At 45.8% G+C, this 19,960-nt stretch overlaps 1 protein-coding gene across 1 annotated transcript in view; it reads right to left on the reverse strand.

The window, feature by feature from the left end:
* Positions 1–243: 243 nt before the first annotated feature.
* CCNF (cyclin F) overlaps positions 244–19,960 on the reverse strand; it is a 212,920-nt gene continuing 193,203 nt past the window's right edge. Inside the window, exon 17 of the mRNA XM_069646925.1 lies at positions 244–820. Within this exon, the coding sequence (XP_069503026.1) occupies positions 348–820 (473 nt within the window). The 3' untranslated portion in view covers positions 244–347. The remainder of the gene's footprint in view (positions 821–19,960) is intronic.

The raw sequence follows: 19,960 nt of genomic DNA on the forward strand, positions 1-19,960 counted from the left end.
CTTTAATAGAGGTGCTTAATGTGAATTACTAGTGCTTAAGAAGGAGTCAAGGTGAAAAAACTGCTTAGGTGGGTGAGTGGGCTTACTTTATGGGTAAATGCAGTGTTGCTTCCGCCTCCAGTTTCAACCTCAACCTGCTGAACAAACAGCCAGCTCAGGGCAGAACCCGAGGAGTGAAGTCTAATGCTTAAGGCGACAGATCAATATGCAAGACCTCTGCAAAGCAGAATGCAAAGACATGAATAGTTTCTTTCCTTTATAAATCCTTTCAACTCCTTCTCAAAAGGAAGTTATACAAAAATACTGCAGAAATATAAATGTCTTTTCTAAAGGCTGCTTTTAAAACACTAAATGCTTAAAACTCCCAGTTTTGTTTTCTCTTCGTCACTGTGTCCGGCTATATTTTTGCGCTTCACTTGTCGCCGATGCCCAATGTCCTCTGTTGGGCTGGAGGGGACAGGATGTAAACATGGTTTCAAGCATTGGGTGAGGAAGGGCCAGCCTTTGCCACTTGCCCCATGAGGTAGAGTTGAGGTAGCTGTAGTAGGTGTAGCACAGTTCGTCTCTACAGAAGAGGGGCTGCCCCCGCTCACTGACGAGTAGCCAGAGCTTGCCTGGTCAGAGGGTTCCTTAGGCTTGTGGAACGTGATCCATGGCTTCAATGTGGTGCCAACTTTAGTTATAAAGTGGTGCTCTGGCTGAGGCACGCAGTGAAGATCTGGCTCATTTAGGCTTTCGTCGTCACTAGAGTCCACACAGCAATGCTGGTCAGGGTCCAGGTGCATTACGGTGACATCCAAGATGCCGCTGGGTCCTGTAACTAATTAATACATTTTTTTAATGAGGATATAGTAATTATTGCAATTGCCAAAAAAAGCATCAAGAAAAACGTTGAAAGGTTAAAACATTTAAACAGGCATGATTAAGAAATCTAAGATGCAACCAACTATCAGAAAAGTGTCCGTCAATGAAGATGGAAAATTTAGCAATTAGTGTTTCGCGCGGACAGACTATCTACAGAGGACAGCCCTATAAAGAAAACTATTCCAAGTTTAACATTTGTAACACGATTGGGGGGTATTAACACAATATTCTGATCTGAAAAACAGTACTGAAGGAGGTTTGCACACTAGCGGGCAGAAAACTTTTGGAAATCTGGTAGCACCAAAAAGGAACATTCTCCCAAAAAGGCACCCGTTTGAAAATCTGGCCACAGTGGCAGATAACCCTGCAACAATGGGACCACCATTATGCAAGGAAATGAAAGCAAAACAGTCAAAGGAGGTGTGGGTATGAACTGAAAGAGTTTGAGGGAAAGCGAGTGGGAACTATGCACTTTCTGACCACAGTCAAAATGTTAAACCTTTTGCCATGAAGGAAAGGAAAAGCGATGCAAGATCAGAGTTGTGAACTGGGGTTACGTTTAAGGGATGGCCGAGGACCATTTAACAAATCCAAAGTCAATCAACAGGAAAAGGGTTTTACATGCCATTTTGCTGCCTCTTATCTGTACGTCCTTATTATAAGCAGTTTATCCTAGGAAACATCACTCACAGGTGTGTCTAACATGTCCATTCTGTTTGACAGTTTAAGCTTCAAAACAGATACTGTTAACTGATTTGCTTATGTGTGTCTGAGATCTGCTTATAAGTACCAGTTTTAAGGAAAACCACCTGTACTTTGAAAACCATTGCCAACACACTTGTACTGACGAAATACAGCTTAGTAAGCACATTTGTTTTCTGTATTTCATAAATGGAATTGCCAACATATTCCTGCCAATGTGATCTGAACTACTATTTAGGCTTTTATAACCACTCAGCTATGACTGGCCACTTGGCTCAATGGTGTGGCACTGAGCCACATTCTTAAAGAGAAAGGGACCTATATATTAGGTTTCCTGGCCTACCTAGAATCAGAAGGAATGTTATTTGCTGGAAATGCTCCTTAGTCAAGGGGTTGTTTGGTCGGAGCAGCTCATTTCTTATATATCTGTATTTTTCACCACACTCAATCTTTGTTCCTACCATGTCACTCTTGGGAAGTTAGTTAATTTAATGAAGAGACCCATGACTGAACAATTAGTACAATGGGGTTAGAAAATATTTTCTTTTTTGCAGCCGTCATTCACAGAAAAGTGAATGTTAATTCCAGGAAGATCAACTGTGCGTGTAAAAGTAAAGAATTTAAGTTCAAGTGCTGTTCGGGTGAGTAAGCTTAACGCAACAAACCCCTTGAAATTCAGCACATTTGGAAACTCAGGACAGGCTTATTAACTCAGCACGTTCCCTTGATCTTCCCCAGAATTCCACATCTTCCATAATGCCCGTCAGGGGAGTTTACCCAAAGTTCACTTGGCGGCAAGACTCTAAAACTATCCCTTGTTATACAGGTCACCCAACGGGTAGAATGGAAGAACAGCCAGGCTTATCTTATGAGGAAGATGTGAGCGTAGGTAAGTACAATGAACCCAGTCTATACATTAGCCCAAAGGAACTCCCACACACTGGAAGTTATAATAAAATACACATTTATTTTATATACACAAGGCAAGGTAGGAAAATACAATTTTATACTAACCAACACACATAGGAAATAATACTTTCCACAGGTGACTGCTTTAATAGTAGCTGCTCACACAATTGTAACAGAAAATGACAGTTTCACTGCTTAAAATAGCAATGTTGCGCACCTGCATTAGAGAAATGAGTGTCATTAAATTTGCAAAGTCACTCAGACAGTCTGTAGAAAGGAAAAAGGGGGTGGTTATTACCACCTGGTCAATCTGCATCGATTCTGCAGTCCTGCACTCTGGCGAGGGGCCTTGTATGAGTGGGATCATGCCTCTGGCGGTCCAACTTCTGCTCATCAAAAGTTCTGGAGGATACGCTCATGCAAAGACGTTGCACTGCAAATGGGTCAGAGGTCCACTAGTATTCACGGTTGGCAACCCTCGAAGGTCACAGCACTTTACCCCACTCACTACTCTGCAAACTCCCCCTGTAGTTTACAGAAAGGGGTGGTGGCTGTCCAATCAGGACAGCCCTCCCAACGGGAACTGGTTCCAGTCAGGCACATCAGCAGATAAAGGACAGGGTAGATTCGGGGCTCCTCCCATAATTCCTGTCCTCGGACACACTGGAGCCCTAGTGGGCTACACAAAGTTTTCCCGCTAAAGGCAACAGTCATTCAGACCTCACCCACCCAGAATGCTAGAAGGGCTATCAAAGGACAACCATTCAAGAAATGTCAAAAAAAAGAAAGGAGCCACCATGCTAGAAGATAGGTGACCCCTTTGTGCATAACCGGGGCTGGGATTAAAGCCTGCAGTAGAACATAGCACAGAAGTTGGTAGAACACATCCAGTGCCACCAGACATAACTATAGGGTTGTCTCTGAACAAAGTCACAGGTCTCCGGGTGGGGGGTGGGGGGGGGGGTCTGGGTAGAATACCAGTTATCCCCTTAGCACAGTTATATAAGGTGGGGTGTGCTAATCTCTCCTAAAGTATTCTGCTTTCTTAAGCACAGTAGTTTGAGAAAATGAAGGAATATAAAAAGGAGAACCCCAAAGGGTCCCCAGAAACACTGCACATAGGGTGTTGTGTGCTGCAAAAGCGTACCAGGTGCCTTTATGCTATATGGAGGAAAGCAAGACTCCATAAAAATAGCTAAAACAAAGAACAGAGTTCCTATGGTTAGAGCATGTACAATTGAATGACGGGGTGGGGAAGGCTCCCCTAATTCAGGAGAAGAAAAAGGCACATAAGTGCTGGGGGTCTCGCTAGGAGAACAGGATTAAGCATAAAACTGATACATCTCCCCAACAATGCCATTTTATATGGCATCATGAATTCCTTCTCTTATTGAGTTTGCCCTATGCTCTGAATTTCAATTTTTTTGTTGTGTTAACTTCACTCACCTGAACTGCAACAACTGAAGTTTTTTCCTTGAATTTGAAGAGTTTTGTTATACCAGGGTTAGTTATAATGTGGGCATGGCCTACGGTCATGCTGACATATTTTACAACATTACCAGACCTTCAGCTGTTTAAAGCGTTAACAAGCAGCCGTTGATTTTTCACCCCCCTCCCTAGCTGTAAAAATATAATTTTAAAAAGTCTAACAATTACAATGAACTACAGAGACCCTCTGTTATTTGTAGTCATACTGCAATTCTCAGGAAAATGTGGAAAAATGCGTACCTGCCCTTGCTGACCATCACCAAGTTCCCCATCTCGTGTGCCTGCTGCTGACACACACACACACACACACACACACACCCCTCCCATTTCCCCCCCCCGCCCCCTCAAACACTAATTTCTGTGATGCAGTTGCAATCGAAATGTCAGGTGTCCGTGGTTATAACCAAGGGTTTGTGGAAAAACAAATGTAAGATTCAATGCAGCAAACCCTGTGGTAGACTACACCAGTCTTGTCCTCTTGGTATTAGGTAACCCACCTATTGCTATAGGTCTGTACTACACAAGTTGGTAGAGTGACTGAGCAGCCAAACTTGTATCTCAAGAGGGGTAAAGGTGAACTGTAGCATTGAAATCCACAAATACATGTATACAAATAACAAAGTAAAAAAATTATATAACGGTCAGTTTTAAATAACCTTTTTTTAAAAGGGCAATATGCAACAGCCAAAATACACTTCATAACACTCTCAGAATCAAGTTAAGCAAGTAGATATTCGTTAGAGATGTTTCATACACACTTCCTACACCCTGAGCTGACTTCATTAACTAGGACAGTGTTGGCAATTACATATCAGTTTCTGTACTCGATAATATTCTGGGGTTGTGAAAAAGGAAAAGGCTAGGGCATGGAAAAGGTTCTCAGAGCAAGTGAGCACTTTTCACTCTCCCAATGAAGTCTAGATTAGATCTTTCCCAGCAAAACAAGTTAAACCTATGTACCACCTATGAGGGACAGTTCGAATCAAAGTCAGTGGGTCAGAAGAGTCTGCAGGGAGCCAGGACAGCCAAAGGCAATTTGAACAATGCCTATGGAGCAGACTCACATCTTCAGATAGCACAAAAGTCTTGCACAATATTACAGTTTGTAAAGAAATCATTGTTGGACCACAAGCCATTAGGCTTGTGAAAGACAGAGCTGAGATCCACTCTGCAGAAAGCAGCTACTGCAAGTCTCAAGTGAGAGGATACAAGCTACAGACAAAGAGGTAAGAAATAAAGCCTCTCTATAAAGACAAGCATCAGCGTGAAGCGTGGTCATTTACCTATTAACATTGGATCCCATCCTCGTCGCCAATGTTAATAGGTAAATGACCACGCTTCACGCTGATGCTTGTCTTTATAGAGAGGCTTTATTTCTTTAGTTCATCCAAGAGAAAGGCCCCCAGCTGTGGCTGTCCTCCTGCTCTCAATCCTCTCTCTCTCTGCTGCTAGAATGTGGAACCTTTGCTTAATCATAACAACAAAGGTTCCTTGGTAACTAGGTTACATGGCAGCAGCTGAATTGATGTGATTGTAAACTCAATGAAGTAAATGTAACCACCTCCTAACAACCCCTTAGTCAAGACAGTACCTTAGGTTTGAAGAGGATCCAGCTGGCTTCTGTTCTGGTTGCAGTCTTGCAGATTCTGCGTTCCTGGGCCTCAGTCGTGGGGACAAGACGGAGGACTCCTGCACTGCAGTTTGAAGGCCGTTGGTGGCTACAGGCTCTTTTCAGTTCAGCTACTGGCAAATAGTACCACCGCGGATCTTAGACACCCCAGGCTTCCCTTGCTTCTGGAGTCCAGCACTCTGGTGAGGTGACTGGCTTAGTTAATCCTGCTTTGGGAGGGTTCTCAGGATCTTCCTGGAGCTCCGGTCCGGCTTAAAGAATGCACTAGACTATGGAACTCGACCCCTAGCACTCAGTTCCAGCAGCAGCAAAAGTACAGACAGTTGGGGGAAGGTCCTCCAGCAAAGTTAGTCTTTGTGTTAGTTGGTCCCACTAACACAAGGGAAGAAGTCGTCCGTTCCGGGGCTTCTCTAGTTGATACAGAATTGGAGTTTCAGCAGTGCTGCATGGCTTCACCTGTCATTTCAACAGCCAAAAGGGTGCAGCAAGCGATTGGCGTCAGATGTTTCGTCCAGTGGTCGACAGCATTCAGTTCAAGAAGCCTCACCTTTTATGCAGGTTTCTCCCATTTGTGCTCAGCCTAGCTGTCACTCACACCGCAGTGTGGCTATCCTTCAAGGACAGCCAGCCAATTAGCACTGCGTGCATTCAGGTAACCAAGGAGAGTTTCAGGCACCTCCATCGCTGCCTGCCCTGCCAGACACACTGGAGCCAGAGGCGGGTTTCAGCATTGAAGTCTGCCAAAGGCAAAACGAACAAAGGGTTAAACCTAGTTTGGCGTGCAGAGTAAAACCCAAGAAAGACCTCACAAGCAAGCAATGGAAAAAACAGAATACTGGGGCCATTTTGACAAAAGGGGCACCCATGGGCGCACTACTGCAGCTGAGGATTCAGCCTGCGGTAGAAATCCATAAATGGTAGGCAAATTAAAACATGGCCACCAGCTATTAAAAGTAGCGAGGGTAACAAATAAAATGTTACACGAGGAAGTAGGAAAAGGGACTACTAAGTAACCCCCACCATCCCAGTACTTCCACATACGTTGGGCTGTACTGGACCTACATAGGAAAAACAGGTAAATAAAGTTAATTTCACTTCACTACTCTTGGGAACAGTAGTTCACCCAAGAGAAGGTATTTAAACCTTATGAGAAATCCACAGGACTTCTCGGACACTGGACTGAAGGTGCTGTGTGGTCACAATGCAAAAGTGGATGCCCATGGAGTTGTCAGACTCCAAAAACAAAACAAAAACCGAGACCAAGTCAGATCAAAAATACGTGAGTGAGAAAAAGGTCGTGCTCAATCCAGAATAAAATTAAAAGCCCTAAAGGCCAGCAAAAGAGCTGGGGGTCTCCCCAACACTCGCACCCCAGGACAGGAAGATTGAATCCACTCCTGGATGAAGCTCCTAATCCAGTCAGTCAATTTCTGAAGAGACCATCAGCATTTTGGTTATTACACCGTGACCGGTGTTCTAGGGTAAAAATCAAACCCTTTGAGGCAGATTGACCATCTTAATTTAGGATTCTCCCCCTTCATCTGCATTAACCATCTCAAAGGTTGTGGTCTGTCTGAACAACAAAAACATACGTATGGTCTAAACTTCTTCGGAGACCACACAATGGCAAAACACTGACATTCAATAGTTGCCCACCTTGTCTCATGGTCCTTCAGTTTCCTACTGATGAAGCATAGGGTGTTCCCCTGCCTTTCTCATCCACTTGACTCAAAACAGCACCTATCCCTCTATTAGACGCATCTGTCTGTACAATTAGGGATTGGTTGTAGTCAGGAGCTCTCAAGACTGCAGCTTGAGAAAGGGCTTTCTTCAGCCCTTCAAAAGCCTTAGCGCACTCCTCATTCCACCTGACCTTATTGGGAATTTGGGTGAGATCACATTCAAGGGAGAAGCTATGGTGCCATAGTTCTCTATGAAAGTTCCTGTAGTACCCAGTGAGACCTAGAAAGGCTCTCACTTGGGTCCGAGTAGTGGGGGTGGCCCAGTCTTGAACAGCTTGTACTTAGCTAGGCAACGGCCTTATTTCACCTCCTACTAACCCATGCCCAAGGTAGACCACTTTGCTATGACCAATTTGACATTTACTAGCCTTTAGGGTCAGATGGGCCCGTTCAAGAGCCTGGAAACATATCCAAGGTGGTGAAGATGCTCTTCACAAGTGGGGCTGAACACTGCAATGTCATCCAAGTAGGGGTGTCACGGTATTAGTTTTATGACGGTACGATAACCTTCTTGCCAAATGACGGTATATCATGGCGGTATAGCAGGTGGAGAGAAATAATCTTAACAAATATTTTCTAAAAGGTCATAAATTGACAGATTTAGCATCACAAACAAAACCAGGCACCCAGGGCCAGAATTGGGCTTTTCAACATACTTTCCACTGAAATGCCTTGCTTCCACCAAACACAAACACAGGTGGAGTGGAGGAGCGGGGGGCTGCTGCAACTTGCAAAGCAAACTGAATAGCTTTTCTTAAGTGGTCATTTAGGCTTTATGCTCCCCCACTGGCTACTGGTGAAGATTAACATGTTGCCATCTTGATAACCTGCATGCCACCGATCAATGGAGGCTGATGGTAGTATACGCTTGTGCGCATATACACACACAGACGCACTCTCTTTACGTTACAGCCTTTAGTTTACTTGCGGGCCAAAAGTTGTTCAGTAATCACGGACATGTTACCCTTTGGTATGGCAGCAGGGAATACCCACAGAGATGAGTGAATTTCACAGTATGACTTATTATATGTAAATTCAATGATAGAACCAGGGAAATCCCCCATTGCCATATGTTTAGAGAACATTATCCATTATAAATATATAAACCCCAAAGCCGCCAACCCAAAGTAAACCCTTTTCCTTCTTGGCGCTGTATCTATTCTTCCTATTGCTAACATATTGATTGTGTGTCAGGCACGTGTGGTTTATGTAATGGCATTAAAAACTACTCCAACTGAAACTACTTGGCAGACGGCACATCCAACAGTGCAAGACCAAGACTGCGCAGCACTTGCTTACTGCAGCCTTTCCAAATCAGATTGAAAAGCACACTTTACGGTATGAACGGTATAAACAATGTGACGGTTATTATTGTTCAATTAAGTGGTTCACAGTATCTTTAACGGTATACCGTTACATCCCTACATCCAAGCATGCCATGCAGAAGTCTATCCCATTTAGAACTTGATTCACCATCCTCCGGAATGCAGCAGGTGCTTTAGTCCAAAAGGCGTAACTTTAAACTGGAAGATGCCTCCTGGGGTGAAAAATGCTGTTTTCTCCTTGGCGTGGTCTGGCAGAGCCATTTGCCAATAGCCTGAGGTTAGGTCAAATGTACCGAGGAACTTGGCTGAACCAAGTTCGTCCACCAGCTCATCTGTCCTGGGTAAAGGACAGGCATCAGTCATGGTGACTGCATTAAGAGCTCTATAGTCCACACAATCTCAATTCCCTGGTTCCTGCCTTTGGCACTAGTACAATTGGACTAGCACATGGACTTGTAGAGGGCTCTATAACACCAAGAGCAAGCAGATTATGGACCTCTTCATTTATGTGGGATCTTGCATGGTCCGACATCCTGTAACCCTGCTTTTGAGAGGGAGACTCACCAGTGACAATGTCATGCTGGCCCCATGGTGTCAAGCCTGGTATCAATGAAAACATGGAGGCAAACTGATTCAACAGAGCCTTGCACTCCTCCTGTTGCAGTCAGATCTGAAGTGTCTTACTCCTTCAATTTTCTCATCCCGAAAGTTACCCGCTGAGGAGATCACAGAGGTTCACTCTCCTCATTCTCCTCCTCCTCCTCTTGAGAGGCTAAAAGCAAAGCTCCTAGTGCTGGTCTGGAAACTAAGCCTTCAGACAGTTAGTGTGATAGACTCTAGGGGCCTCCTTGGGGTTGCCTAAGTCCACTAAATAATGTACCTCCCCAAGTCTGCCCACAACCTTGAAAGGTCCAATTCATTTGTCCTGTAAGGCCCTCTGCCTGGCAGGTACTATAACAGGCTGGTCTGGAGTAAACTCTGTTGGCCTGCTGGTCATGCCAATGCTGGACCAGAGCCTGACCTGCTTGCAAGTTATCAGAAGAGTGTCATGAGAACCATTCTCCTCCGGAGACCTAGAACATAGTGACTTCTCACTGGCTTGAAGGAAGGAGCACTCTCCAAACCTTCCTTGACCAGGGCCAAAGGTCTCTAACCAGATTACCATAGAGCAGTTCAAAGGAGCCGAAACCAACCCCTGCTTGAGGGACTGCTATAAGCAAAGTGAAGGCATGGCAGTAGAAGGTCCCTCTTTCTTCCAAGGGGCTCCTCATCATGCTCTTCATAGTTTTGTTAAATCTCTCCACCAACCCATTGGTTGGGCAATGGTAGGCTGTTTAGAACTTGTAGGTCACTCCAGTTTTTACACATGGTCTGCATGAAGTGGAACATAAAATGTGACCCCCCCCTACGCTCCCCCATCAGATGACCTCCTTAAGCAAACCAACCCCGGGAAAGATAAGGAGGGCCTTAGCCACTACCTGTCCTCATAGGTATGGCTTCAAGAAACCCGGTAGCATGGTCTACCACAACCAATATAAATCTGTTGCCTCAAGTTGGAGGGTCTAGGGGACCACCAATGTCAATCCCCACCCTCAAAAAGGAACCTTCACCACTGGGAGGGGCACTAAAGTTGCCACATTTTTGGCTCCACTTTTGCCAGAAGCCCAACGAGTGCGGCAGCTCTTACAGAATTTTTCTACATCATACCCCATCTTGGGCCAGTATAAATACAGAGATAGCCTTTCTTTGGTCCTCTTCAAAGTGACCAGCTAGAGGGATCTCATGGGCTAATTTTAAGAACGGTTGTCTCACCTCCCGGGGCACTACAAGTCTCCTGGGGTAGACTCAGTAGGTTCACTGTAGAGGAGGCCATCCTCCCAGTAAAGCCTACACTTCCCCGGCTGTTGACCTTCCATGTGGGAAGCTGCACGTTGGCCAAGATCTTCTGATCTTTGCTGAAGTCTGCCCTAGAGGGTCCACCTTCTGCAAGTAACGTTTGCAGCTCAGGATGGTCTTTAAGATCCAGATCTCCAGCATAGGGAAGGTTTTCATCCAGCTCAGTTTCACCAGTAGCTGACTCTTGAGTTTGGTTGGTTCCCTCCCCACCCCCCACTCAGCCTCAGCAGGGGGGGAGAAGGGGCCACTGGGGTGACCTGGGACTATCCTCTTTCGGATGTCCTTGTCCTTTGAACAGGTTTAGGTGTAACATCTTTCTTTTTACCAGAGATGTTGGGTTTCCCCTTGGTCTCCTTCTTTGGCCTGGAAATAGAATGGGGTCCTTCTTGTGGACTGGGGGGCCGGGAGGTGTAAGAGGAATCTCAACCTCCTACTAAGAGTCATCCAAAGTTGCGCCTCTGGCCAATCTGGTTTGCTCCTGCTTCCTCTTACTGGGAGGCCTGGAAGTGCTAGATACAACTCCAAGAGTTTTTAAACCATTACCCAACAGGACTCTCCTGGCACCTCATTCTGTACACTGACATGTACCCTAAAAGTCATTAATGCACTGGATGAGAGCTGGTAGAATTGGAACCATTTGGATTGGGGCTCCAGCAGGTTTAGAGGGACTGTTGGGTGCCTTAGCTATCAGGTTCCTTCTTTTCTTTCTGTAGGAGCTGCTGAACCCCACAGTCCCTCTCCAGCTGTTCTGCACCCCACTTTTTATTTTACAGTGTGGTTCAGATTAAGTGGTGGGGGAAGGGGAAATGCAAGAAAACAACAAATGACACAGGAGCTCTTATTTCATACGCACACCCTGTTCGGGAATTAAAACCAGTTAAAAACAGCACTGCTTCTAAATTTAAAGCTACTTAAAATTCAACTCTAGGAACTGAATAATACCCGTGTTTCCTCTGCCACAACCTTGGAGGAATAGTCAAATTCTGATTAGTCTTTAATTGCTCATTAATTTAGTAATTCAAAACATCGTAAAGTCTGCTCTATAATTTTTCACTCTAATCTTTGTGTGACCTGAATTCCATTTAATATCAATGTCATTTCCAAATTTAAATTTTGAATTAATCTGCTTTTGTTGCTAAACTTGTGTTCCAGTATGATGCTCCAAACCTTAAATGAACTTGAACCTGAATTTCCTCTTAAAATAATGAAGAATTTATGCAGACTCACTGTTCATTTGCCAGCAAACAAACTGAGATGCGCATCAAAAACTACACTACCCAGAATTCCTAACAAAACGGCCACCAGCGCTTTTTTGCCGTATCATGCGGAATCCTAAAACCTTCTGAAGAAACTAAATGAAAATCATACTGTCTTCGAAATGGGTTGCAAGTTGCAGATGAATCCCTGCCAGTGCAGAACTAAAAAAAGGTATTACATCTCCATGTAATATTTCATTTGAGGCTCATGAACGCCTATGTGTCGTAATAGCTGCTAGAAACGCACTTGCTGATAATTACATTTCCTGTTCGAAAGCAAACAGATTCATACTGCAGTTTTGCGCGGCACTAGAGTAAGTTTCCAATGTCAAAGAGTGACCGCGGTATCAGTTCTCACTCAACACACCTTTGAAAGTCAAAGAGCAGCTATCAGTTCAGGAGATAAAACGCGATAGTCGTGTAACAGCAGACTCTTTCCTTTTACTTCACCATACAGTTCCAAAAGCATGTATACATATTAAGCTGAATAACGCCGACTTCTGTGAACACAGAATTCCTGACTACAAAGCTTTTTTTTAAAAAAGAAAATGAAATGACAGCAGCTGTTGGCTCGCCCACAGATTTACAAATGTGCTGTGTTTAACAGTTTCAGTTCAGAGCAAAATAACGTTCGAAGTGAAAATGCTGTTATCTGGTGGGAGCGCAGCTTTTTGGCGAGCTAACAGTTGACTGAAGATAACTCCTTTATCTTCTTCAGTTTTCAAATATTCTTTACAGGGACGGCCTAAGGGGAACTAACCTAAAACATGACCAACTTCAACTAGAGAAAATGTTGAAAGGCAGTTTCGAATTGGTTTGCCAGAACAATCGGTCTTCAAAATTCTAAAATGGATCACTGCTGAGGGAATCCACCATCTTGGCGTGGGTTTGAGCCCAATCCACCAGGAGTGTTCAAACTCAGCTGATCTCTGGGAAAAGGCATTAAGGAAAAAGGATACCCAATTTGTGTTGCAAACATCCACAACCTCCAACTTATGCGTTCTGCAAACCATGTGTATCCTAGTTCCTAGCCCAACTCTCCCATTACGACCCCCGAGGTCCACATCCTCAGGTTTGAAAGAAAGGTCATCAACCACTGTAATGCTTGCCCCAGCGTCTCTAATGGCAGGGGGCCTCCTCACCATTTACAAGTAAACTGTCCTTATAATATTATTTTGTGTTATCTGGTATGGAGTTATGCACATTGTTAGGCAAAGATTGTATGCAGTATCCTCTGGGACCACTACACACAACTCAGACTACAGGTATAGGCAACCCAACCTTTGGTACAAGTGGTTCAATTTGAGGTGCTTTATGGTGATACCCTTAGATTTGTACTCTCGCGACCGATACTTTTGCTCCAACTCCATTTTGAATTGGAGATTGTTTTGTTAACTTTCAGTTTGTCACACAGTGTATGCAAACATGGAGACCAACTCTGTTAGTAAAAATAGAAAACTTTTGGTTTTCCTTGCACCTTTCTTTGTGCCAGTATTTCCTGTCTTCACATATGACTTATGCTATTACCAACGAATAAATGAAAGCATTGAAGTCAGTCTGCTTGTAATTTTTATTTTTGTGATAATTCTAGGCCCTTTTTGGATGACGCGTGTTTCGCCATTACACTTTGCCTTTCTCAAATCCGGGCATTCCTAAAGTATCACGGTCCAGATAGTCTGCTTTATTGCAGTCCAGTTAGTAATTGGGGCCAAATCCCATCTGCTGAAAAATGTCCAATTCCTCGACGCTTGGAGCACGAATTGGACTTTTTTCAGCAAATGGGATTTGACCTCAATTACTAACTGGACTGCAATAAAGCAGACTATCCGGACCGCGATACTTTAGGAAATGCCCAGATTTGAGAAAGGCAAAGTAATGCTGAAACACGTGCCATCCAAAAAGGGCTCGAATTATCACAAAAATAAAAAAAATCTACACAGACGGACTTGAATGCTTTCATTTATTTGTTGGGAATAGCATAAGTCATACGTGAAGACAGGAAATACTGGTGCAAGCAAAACCAAAAAAGTTTCCAACCTTTGGTAGAAGCTTGTATTACACAGTTTTGGTAGCGTGGTTCAGCAGCCAGGCTTATCTCAAGAGGGAAAATGTGAGCTATAGTTGAGTTTCAAAGATTCACAGTTACAAGTGTTCAACTTATACTCAAGGTTTCTTGCATAAACAATTATTAATTTATCAGTAGTTATAAACTCTTCTTCAGAAGGGAGCAATAGAATAGTAACACACAAATACACTTCAATACTGTATCCTGAGTTTCTGAATCAGACAAGACCCTTTTGGGATGGACCACAGGCACAACCTACACCCATAATTGACTTCTGTAACAAGGGTGCTGGAGACATCAATATCTTACTGTTGGCCTTTAGAATACTCTTAAAAGTTGGTAAAAGGCAAAGGTTATTAGAACAAGAGACTAACTATTCTTAAGCAGGCAAATACTTTGATTTTCGGAGAAGTGTTGTTCAGTCCTCACATTATCCAGGTCTCCACATTTATGGGACTATGGGGATTGGACCCCTTGACCTCCACTAGCATCCATGCTATATAGATCTCCTTACCAATTGACTTATTGGTGGTATCTATCCTGTTTTACCACTCTCTACCTACTTAGAGCATCCATTCACTTTACCACTTGACTTATGCCTTGATAACATCCATATTGGTCGAAACACGTGTCGGCTGTTCAAGACCAATAAACCCTGCATACAAGCAGACGACATTGTTTTAACTGATGTGAATTTGTAATTTTCGGAATTGCGCATTGGATATACCTTTACTTCATACTTTTTGCTCTAAGTTTCCTAGTACTTACTAGGGGGCGCAGCAAAAGGTTTCCAACGCAGCAGATCCACATACTTATATCAAATAGTGGCATTTACTAGCGTACTGCTACTTCACGACCCCAAGGTTTTCCTTTTGCTCATTCAGTTCAATAGGCTACGCCAAAGTCAATGGGCAAATTAGGATGAAGCACTTCTGGTAAGTAAACGGAAAAGTCTTTGCACAAGTTCTTAGGAGTCTGATGAAAAGAAGAATCAAATGTAGGGCCACAAAATGATTAGACGTGCGAGTTGCAGAAGTGGCAAGCACTGTACAGTAAGAGGCAAGTTATGTCAGACTTTTTACAGTACCTTAGGGAAGAAAAAAATAAATAAAAAGCAGCAACTCTGGAAATTCAACCAGCTCCGAGATGCATGTCCAGGTGGCTTATTTTGGAGTCGATTGGTCGCACCAACTCAAGGGGAGAATTTGTCCTCGCAGGGGCTTCACAGTCGATGCAAACTTGGCATTTCCGCACAGCAGCAGGGCTTCTCCGGGCAAGCCAATGGTCCAGGAGTTGCAGCAGGCGCCCTCTTCAAGTTCTTTTTCGGTTCCTTCGTCCAGTGGTCGACTGCCTTCCAAGCCCAAAGACACCTTTTATTCAGTTCTCTCCCATTCATTTCAGCCTAGCTGTCAGTCACCCAGCAAGGGGGAGGGGGCTGTCCTTGCTGGACAGTCAGGCGGCCAATCACAGAGTGCTTTTGGGTCTCCTAGGAGACTAAGAACGGGGAGTTTCAGGCTCCTCCCTCACTTCCTGTCTACCCCAGACAACCTGGAGCCAGAAGCGGGCGTCACTCGAGAATCCTGCCAAAGGCAAAATGAACAGAGACCAAACCTGGTTTGGCACGCAGATTAAATCTCAAGAAGGACCTTTCCATAAAGAAATGGCGAGAAAAGAAGACCAGGCGCCATTTTGACAAAGACTGCTCCCGTGGGTGCTTTACTGTAGCTGCGAACGCAGCCCATGGTAAAGGCACACCATGGTAGTTCAAACAAAAACACTGCCACCAGCCATTCAGTGAGGAAAAGATAAAACAAAAAATGTTACATGAGAAACTAGACAAAGGGGATACTAGGTAACCCCTCCAGACCTCCATTATAAAACGGGGTGTGCTGGGTCTAGAAAGTTCCAAGGGTAAGTAAAGTCAATTTCACTTTACTGCTCTTGGAAACAGTTTATCCAATTGAAGGCATTTAAACCTTTGGGAAATCTGAACGACTTCCCTGTGCCATTGCACCTAAGGTGCTGAGTAACAATGTAAAAGATGATGCCTATGGTGTTTGTCAGACTCCACAACCAAAAAGAAACAGTCTACCAAACCATATTAAAATACATGAGTGGGAAAAAGGGGTCACAATCTCCAGGTTAAAAAAAAAAAGTCAAGTCCTCAAAATCCAGCAAAGTTGCCGGGGGTCTCTAAGGTGGAGGGAATTAGCAAATTTCAGAGAATTCTCCCTAACACACATCCACATTCCCACAGACTCGGGGACACGAAAGACACACTGGCTGTAATTCCAATGCGGTCTTCAGCCAGTAATTGAAAGTTAACACTTGCCATATGAACTTCTCCCTAAGGGATAAAGGCTAAAGGAGGCGGAGTGGACCCCTGAAGGTTTACCCTTACACCTGGGATCCCTTTCACATGATCGGTAGACCCACAGACAACACATTTCTAAATGCTCTCTGGAATAGGAGTTTCTGCTGACCTCCCTCTGGTTTAGCACCAGAGGTTTCATTAGACTTACCCGTACTATGTTTGTGGCCCTTGTTTGGATGGTTGGAATTTGAATTCTCCATTACCTCTTTCTTGTGCTGCTTCCCCTCATTTGTGCGAGTTGCTCTGTTGGCTACCCACAAGTCAGCCGCCTGTGCTCACTTTTTGGGATCAATCTTTTTAGTCAACCAAGTGGTCTCAGCTCAGGAGAGCAGCCATCAAAAAATGTCTAACCCTTACCCAACCATCTAAGTTCTTTAAACACTCACATACCCAGGTTGCCCAAGGGATACCAGTCTTTGAGGGTCCTAAACCTCCATACTGCATGGGCGTCCCTCGCTAGTGACGGAACACCTTTTCACCAGAAAAACCTTAACCTTTAAATTTAGAGGCATGGCCCTGGGAGCATACGCTCCCCTGACTCCGCCCACTCAGTCCCCATTGACTCCAACAATATTACCATTGCCTAATGACAGCAGTTTTTTTTTTTTGGGACAAAAATGGTGGGACATACAGGGGACAGTGACTAGGAGGACATTAGTCACTATGGTGACTAATAATTACTCATACGTCCCGTCCCCTTTCCTCCCTACTGCACGGGCGATTACAACTGAATGAAGCCCAACGGTGGAGAGGTGACCCGCCTCAAGAAAACAAGTTCCTTAGAACTGCCTGTCCGAAAGCCGTCCGACTTCAAGGCGGCGTCCAAACAGTAGTGCTTGGAGAAGGCGTGGCCTAGGTGGTCACCCTGCCATAGGACCAGTCTCTGGAACGCGACCGCTGTGGCTTTGGCGGTGACAGCATGGGCATGCATGTTCGCTGGAAGTGGTTTGTGCTGCCCCTCTTAAGTCTCCTTGATGGCCGAAACCGTCCACCAGGCCTTGGATGCCCGATAACAGGGCCTTGACCCCGGTGACAAAGGGAGCGTCCGACTTGCGGAAGCTCTTGGTCCTGTCCAGATATAATTTCAGAGCGCGTCTGACATCCAGACATTGCAAGACCCTTTAAGCATCGTCTTCGGATCAGCAACGAAAGTAGGTAACACCATAATCCTCATTTAGATGTAAAGAGGAGACTACTTGGGGTGCATTCGCAGGACCACCTTATTGCTGTGCAAAGTAGTGTAGGGTTCTGAAGCCACCGGTGCCTGGATCTCACTGACCCTACGCACAGCCGAAAACCCCCACTAACAGGGCTGTAAAAAAAAAAAATAATAAAAAGGATTCAAATCTGGTTGCAGCAGAATACAATATAGAATTTGTGCAGTGGCAATATTATCACTTTATCCCCGTTTATCCCCCTCCAACGTGCCTCCTTTGGAAACGGTCCACCCTGCCTCCTTTGGAAACGGTCCACCCTGCCTCCTTTGGAAACGGTCCACCCTGCCTCCTTTGGAAACGGCCCAGTCTCTCGTCCCCAACTTCTGGGTCAGCCCCTCCATGTAGGCTCTTTCATTACTAAGTCCGCAGAGTGAGTCTAGCCTGCTGTGGCTGGAAGGTTTAAGGATTTGTCATATTCTAGGACCACTCTAGCAGTGTAATGTTCCTTTTTTTGGCGGCCGTGACTTTCTCGGGGCTCGGATGGCCCAGATCTTGGCCCACCACGGGGGGCTGGGGGGACTTGCGAAGGGGGGCCTTCCCTGGATTTCCATCTGCAGGCGAGTGCGATCTTAGCCGCCAGTAGCGCTGTGTAATCGGTTTCACTGTCCGGCCTGGAGGTGTGGTGAACCGCCTCCAGAAACCTCATCCTGACGAGCAAGTCGTCCAGGTACGGGTAGACAGAGGCCCCGAGGAGGGCCGCCACTGCATTAATAAGTCTGGCAAATACCCTGGGGGCTGAGTTGAGGGCGAAGGATAGAACCTTGTGTTGGAAATGGAAGCCCATGATCCTGAACTGTAGAAAGGAGCAACGAGGCTGCTAAATTGGGACATATAGATACGCGTCCTTCACATTCAGGGAGCACATCCAGTCTCCCCTGCACAGTGTTTCCGCAATGAGTGCTAGCGTAACCACCTTCAATTTTTGAAGCTGGAGGGAGCGGTTGAGGGTGGAGAGGTCCGACAAAACTCAGGCCAGCCTGGTACTTTCGTAAAGCGAAAACCCTGGAGTAGAAGCCCAAGCCTCACAGGGACTTCCACTGCCTGGCTCTCGATGAGACAGACAGATTTTACGCCTGAAGAGTAGTTGTCTCAATCTGTGGAAATGGTGGAGAGGGAGGAATCGGTAGACAGTACCCCATGGACACTACGGATAGGATCCAGGTGTCTGCAAACCTGACCCCAAGACTGGGCGTGAAGGGCAAGCCTGCCCCCACGCTCCCCTCCCCTCCCCCCCCCCCCCAACCAAAAACACGTGTATCTGAAGTGGCGCGTCATGCCTTCTTTCACTCCAAGGCTGGTGCATGCCTTCTTTCCCTCCAAGGCTGGTGCGCAGGGGGGGTCTGAAAGTAGCCCTTGAACCCCGCCCCCCCCCCTTCTGTTTGCACCAGTGCTGACTTGGAGAATGGTCAGGCTGTCTAGACCTCAGTTCTTGGAAGCCCCAGAACCTGCCGAACACCCACCCTTTATCAGAGCGTTGATACTACTAGGTGTATGCCTTGGGCGTGGCCTTCGTAAGGATAAAGACTTCACAGTTTGGGTACTGTTTCTTAATCTAGCTACTCATCGGTGGTGGAATGAAAGGTCTCCACTCTCAAATGGAAGGTCCAATATGCGTTCCTGGACATTCGTGTTGAACTTGGTAGCCCATAGCCGCCAGCCCTCATGTCCGTGGCGATGCAGATGGCCCCGCATGAGGTGTCAATGTGGGCCACAGTGGAGTCCATGATGTCCTGCGCCAACAACTTAGATTCTGCCAGCCCCGTCTTGCAACCTGCCTGGCTCTGCGCCGAAGTTCTGAAAGGAAGTCAGCTATTTCCCACCAAAGCCCCTGGTTAACAGCTGTCAGAATGGCATCTGCATTGAATTGACGAAGGTGCAGTGAGGCGCTGGAATAAACCTTTCCGTAAGCCTACAAGATGATCTCCTTGCCTAGAAGCGCCAAGGACGACGGAGGCTTGGAGTACAGTGGAGCTGCAGCAATCACCGAACAGTGTGGTTGAGGGTGTGCCGACAGCAAGCATGGATCCCCCTCCAATTGCCTATACTTGGCGTTGAGGCGCTTATTGACAGGCTGGGCTGAATGAGGTTTAAGCCATCCCATTTTGGCCAAGGCGACATCCTTCTGCATCTGGATCCCCGTTCTAGCTGCAGGGGTGTAGAGTGAGATCCTCGGCCAGGACCTCCGCCTCTGGTTGATCGACCTCTGGTTGAGTAAGCCCCAAATATGCCAAACCTAAGAGCCGTTCATGGAAGGCCTTGGCTGAAGACAGTGAGCTGGGGTCCTCCTAGCCAGCTCTACTAGGATGTCCAAGCGCGTCGAGGAGTGCTGGGCGCTGAGGGCTGCGGTGTAGGAACTGGAGACAGTGGCTGCCGAGGAGGCTGGCCTGGAACCACCTGAACTGTGGGAGGCAGGGGAGACCGAAATGAAGGAGCCGGCAAGGACAGCAGGGGCTGCACGTGGGCCTGCAGCACTGGAGCCATAGGAGGAATGA

This window comes from Ambystoma mexicanum, chromosome 2q (assembly GCF_040938575.1).
Source record: "Ambystoma mexicanum isolate Mex_15411 chromosome 2q, UKY_AmexF1_1, whole genome shotgun sequence".
Classification (NCBI taxonomy): Eukaryota; Metazoa; Chordata; class Amphibia; order Caudata; family Ambystomatidae; genus Ambystoma; species Ambystoma mexicanum.